The 5,086-nt window shown below is 41.9% G+C and overlaps 1 protein-coding gene across 1 annotated transcript in view; it reads right to left on the bottom strand.

Moving 5' to 3' along the window:
- Nucleotides 1-3,932: 3,932 nt before the first annotated feature.
- Nucleotides 3,933-5,086, bottom strand: part of Amacr (alpha-methylacyl-CoA racemase) — a 13,814-nt gene continuing 12,660 nt past the window's right edge. Inside the window, exon 5 of the mRNA XM_021208652.2 lies at nt 3,933-4,708. Coding sequence (XP_021064311.1) covers nt 4,299-4,708 — 410 coding nt within the window. The 3' untranslated portion in view covers nt 3,933-4,298. The remainder of the gene's footprint in view (nt 4,709-5,086) is intronic.

Below are 5,086 nucleotides of genomic sequence, written 5' to 3'. Positions count from 1 at the left end.
CCTTATTCTAAGGAGGAATGAAGTATCCACACAACGGTCTTCCTTCCTGGTTTTCTTTTGTTTTGCAAAATGTAATTTCTGGTATTAGATGTTCTAGCTGTCTCTGGCTGGAGCTTGTTTCTCCTGTGAGTCTGTAAGCCTGTGTCAGCACTCCTGGGAGACCAGCTCTCTCTACTGGCAAGACCAGTGCACAGGGGTCTGTGAAAGGGCCTCACCTCCTGGCTGCAGGTATAGGCCTGTAAGTCCCAGTCCCAGAAGCTCTGTTGCCCATGCTTTCCTGAGCGGATCTGCCTTAGAGAGACACTGTAGAGAAAATGGTGATCTTCTCTGAGTCTTGGGGTCAGAGCACTCCCTGGATGCAAGCTCTCCTCTGGCAGGGAAGGTGCATAGAGCTTGAAGAATGTTTTTGTCATTAGTGTGATGATAGTGCCTCATCCATAATATTATTCTATGCATGTTTAGTTTCATTTCCCTATATGTTGGGTGTCTTTCTGTTCTCACTGGTAGAAGCAGTGAAGCTTTATCTCCTCTCTGCCCTTATTCGGGAAGAAAAAAAAAAATCTGTGCACATAAAAGTAGAGTAATAATGTAGGTTGGAAACTGATGAGTGACAAGTTGATTGATATGATAACAATCATTGTGAAGAGGAAATGGGAAGAAGGTAGAGAAGGAGGAGGAAGAGGAGGAGGAGGAGGAGGAGGAGGAGGAGAAAGTATGTTCAGTGGAAAATCAACAAGGAGCAGAAGATGAAGGCAACACTGTAATCTGATCCGCAGGCAGGGAAGGGAGGCTATGTAGTAATAGACACAGGCATCCATCAGTAATTAATTACTTTACAATGAAGAGAAATTAAAAGTGTTTTCCCTCCATCTAGGCCTATCATGGTTTTCAAACAGTTAATGAGTTCCTAGGGTGTGATGTTAAAGTTTCTTCCACCTAATTATTTAACACTAGAATGATTAGGATGTGTTTGCTGTTTGGCCAAGGGGTATCACAAAGATTTCTGGGACATTAATAGAATGAAAATATGTATTGAATAATATATTCAGGAATAGAATTCCTTCTTCCTGTAGGTTCTTCAGTCACCTGCTTCTTTTCCATCCTTCTCAAGGCTCAGGCTTTTTCTTCTCTGACCATCTCAATCTTCAGTTTTTCACAAAGATAATTTAAGAGAGAGAGAGAGAGATAGAGAGAGAGAGAGAGAGAGAGAGAGAGAGAGAGAGAGAGAGAGAGAGAGAGAGAGAGAGAGAGAGAGAGAGAGAGAGAGAGAGAGAGAGAGAGAGAGAGAGAGAGAGAGAGAGAGAGATTTATGCACAAAGTCTCAGATCTCCAGAAAAAGGGAATCACATACCATTAACACGCTACTAACTTCTCTTATATGTTTCTTTAAATTCACAACCTATCAAAATAATTTTTCATTCACTTTGTATAATCACCTAAATACAGAAATCAACATCTAATTAGCTCACCTGATTCATCACAGATTTTAACCAATTTGCATTTATTTTTCCCTAACAAATCCACTGAACAGATACTTTTCTGGGAACATATTGTAACAGTAACCACGATTAAAAAAAAACAAAAACAAAAAAAACAAAAAAACACAAACTTGCTTGGTTCCTTCCTATCTTTTAGAACAATGTCATTGTGATGGTAGTCTGTCTTTTTATGTACCAGTGTTTTTTTCTGCATGCATGTCTGTGCACCACATGTTTGGCTGGTGATGAAGGAAGCCAGAAGAGAGCGATGGGTCCCGTTGGCCTGGAAATACAGACTGTTGTGAGCTGCCATGTGGGTGCTGGCTTCTCTGGAAGAGCAGCCAGTGCTCTTGACCTCTGTGTCACCTTTCCAGCTCAGCGCCTGTTCATCTTGATAGCCAATAGGATTGGGTAGAGAAGTGCCTTGGAGATTAGTGAAGTGCATCTCTGGCTGTGTTAGTGAGGGCATTTCTGTAAGAGATTAGACCAAGAGGGCTCTTATCTGAATGGTTTAATCCGCTGATGGATTCAGAATATGGATAGCCTCTTGGGAGGCAATGGCGATGAAGAATGGAGCCTGGTTGGAGGATGTTGGGTTCCTGAGGAGGAGGTGCCTGCCATCTTAAGAAGCTCTAAATGCTTGGCTCCCTCCCTGTTTTTGCTCCAGCCACACTCTGCTTGCCATGAACCCTGCCTTGATGGCCACATACCTCTGAAGATTAGCAAAAGTAAATCCTCCCCATATTACCTATCTCAGTATGGCGGCTACAACAGTAAGCAAAAGCAACTAGGTAAGGTGACATCTTGGGATTTTAAGTTACATATAGTCATTTGGAATCTTTATAAAAATGCAAATTTGTAGTAGTGCCTAGGTCCATTGCAGTCAATTTTTGGGGAGCAGGACCCAGATTCTGTGTTGGCAAATAGTGTTTTTGAAAAAAAGCAAACAAATAATGTTTTGAAAAATAAACAAATCGTGTTTTTGAGCTAGATATAAATAATAGAGCCATTACTTCAAAAAGTCATGGCTTAATGAAGAATGTGTAAGCCATAATTCCTGTCCTTGGATATATAAACACAGTCCAATGGGAATATATCCAGGGTCCTAACAGAAAGAATGGATGATTTCTGAGCTTTTACAATATGTCAGGCATTCCAAAGTATTGAAAGAAATGTCATATGGGAGAGTGAAATTTGAACACATGACCTTTCTGACATCACAGTTCATATTCTCTGTACAAAACCATCCTAGGGGTGAAAAAGGCAGGAAGCTTGACAAAGAAGGCTGCATGTAAGCCAGCATGGGTTGGCTAAAACAAAGGGGTTACTGTTAATTCTGGAAAATGACAGAGTGCACAGAAGGAATAGTAGCCAAGAGGTACCACAACATACAGACCTTTCAGGTGGACGATACAGAGAGCTGCAGAACAGGAGGTGAGGATGGGACTGGTGAGCCCAGGAGACTTTATTGTCATTTATTATTGTTGGTAAGATTGTGTTTTATCCTATAGGAGAAAAAAAAACCAACACTACTGCAAAATTTTGCAGGGCTAGAAAGGCTAGTCTTACATCAAAAACTTTACCAGAAAGAAAACATGACAGAAATAAAAGCAAAGCAATGGTATTAGAAGTGAAGACAAACTGTTGGGAGGGAGATGGGGAGGGTGTTGAGGGGTGTATGAGGGGTAGATATGATCAAGATACATTGCATATACAAATAACTTCAAAGAATACATTTTAAAAAGAAATGGGTTATTTTGCAAGAGTTAGGAAGCCATTAAGTGATGAGGGATTAGGTTGCTATGGAAATGTGAACTCCAGCACTGGGCAGGAGAAACCATGAACCTCTGACCCTAGGCCCAGCCTGACAAAGCCATTAGCATCTTTTGAAGCTGGAAAGAGATTTCCCAGGATGAGAAGCTCACTTGGCACCTGGAGCACATCCCAGCTGTTGGCCATGGCTGTCGCTGGTGTGCAGCTCAGTACGCTGTCTTCTGGATACTGCTTGTTCTCCTTATTGCCTAGGAATACCGCCTTACTTACTTGTTTGCTTCAAGTTCCTTTTCCTTGTGATTTCTGAGAGGATAAGCAGGTGGAGACATCATCAGCACAGAAGCAGACCCTGATGGAGGGAGCCCAGCAGATCTGCACTGGAGATCGGACAGTCGACTGAGGGAAAGGCTTGCTGCCAGGGGATGGAGAACGGATCACCGGGCTCCTCCTTAGCAGTACAGTGATCTGAAGCAGGCTTTTATAAAGAAAACCTCAAGACCATTCGCTAACATTGGAGTTCAAATAAAAGCAGGGGATGAAAGGTTTGGCTTTTTTTAAGGGGTATGAATTTTTGTTCCCGGTAGTGCCCCAATATTTTAGTGCATTAGAAAATGTTATATAAGTGGTATTTAAAGGTATTTAAAGGGCTATCTAGAAAGCATTTACAACTTAAAACCACTGTTCACTTTGAGGAAGAAAAAAAGAAGTTTTATTTATTAAAGTTATAATAGTTCATTTAATATACGATCAGAGTTGTATTTATAAAAGGGTTTTAATCAATGGATACACTTCACCAAGTGCATTGAAAGGCAGAAAGCTGCCACAAGTTAATATCAGTACACACGCAAATATATTCCTCACTCAGAGGCTCTGATAAGCAGCGTGAGGGCGCAATCATTACCCTGTAATCAGCCTTTCGTTGTGTCTTGATTGGGATATTTGGATGCCTTCATTGCTGTTCATCCACATTTCTATACCCACAACTGTGGGCATCCCTCTCCAGTGGAGGAGATGCAGCCTTCAGATTCACTTGAGCTGCGAGCCGAGTCAGAGGTTGGCTTTTAGCTTATCACTTTCAACGATTCTATCTGAGTGCAGCTGACGGATCTCTTCCTGACTGAATCCATACTCTCTAAGCACTTCTACAGTGTGCTCTCCTACAGAAGGGTCCCTTTTGGCAGATGGGACAGCAGGGGTTCTGGAAAGTAGAGGTGCGGGGCGGGGGCTCGGGAGCTGCTCCCCATCAGTGATGAAGGAGGCCCGTTCCCTGTTGTGCTGGTGGTGGAGTGCCTCCTCAAAGGTCAGCACTGGGGTCACACACGCATCTGTCCCATCAAAGATCTGGCACCATTCTGCCTTAGTCTTCTTTGCAAACACATCTGCAAATTTCTTCTTCATCTCTGGCCAATCTGCTATGCTCATCTGGGAGGGGAGTTCCTCAGCCTGTAGCCCAAGTCCTGAGGAGGAAATGTAATGTCTTACATTACTATTGTTCCAGGGAGTAGCTATAATCAATGACAAATTGTATCAGAACTTCTATATCAAACGAGTGGCAAGAAAAACATTAATCAGTTTGAAGTTGGAGCCAACAGTAGCAGTGACACAGCTCAAAACCAACTTGTCACTGTCAAGAGCTTCTTGCTAATATTTCAGGAAATGGGGTCTCTTTTCAGTGATCTAGTTCCCAGAAATTGATTTATTTCCTAAGAAGGCTTTCAAAAAGAAATTTCCTCAGGATGTCATTTTCTGTCTAGTCAATTTAACATAACCCTACATCTTATATAACATTCCTAAATACTTTAAAAATAACATTTGTATTTTGACACATGATTCTT

Source organism: Mus pahari, chromosome 11, assembly GCF_900095145.1.
Source record: "Mus pahari chromosome 11, PAHARI_EIJ_v1.1, whole genome shotgun sequence".
In the NCBI taxonomy this organism is placed as follows: Eukaryota; Metazoa; Chordata; class Mammalia; order Rodentia; family Muridae; genus Mus; species Mus pahari.
Note: the sequence above shows the minus strand (reverse complement) of the source record. Positions and strands in the feature narration are given on the sequence as shown.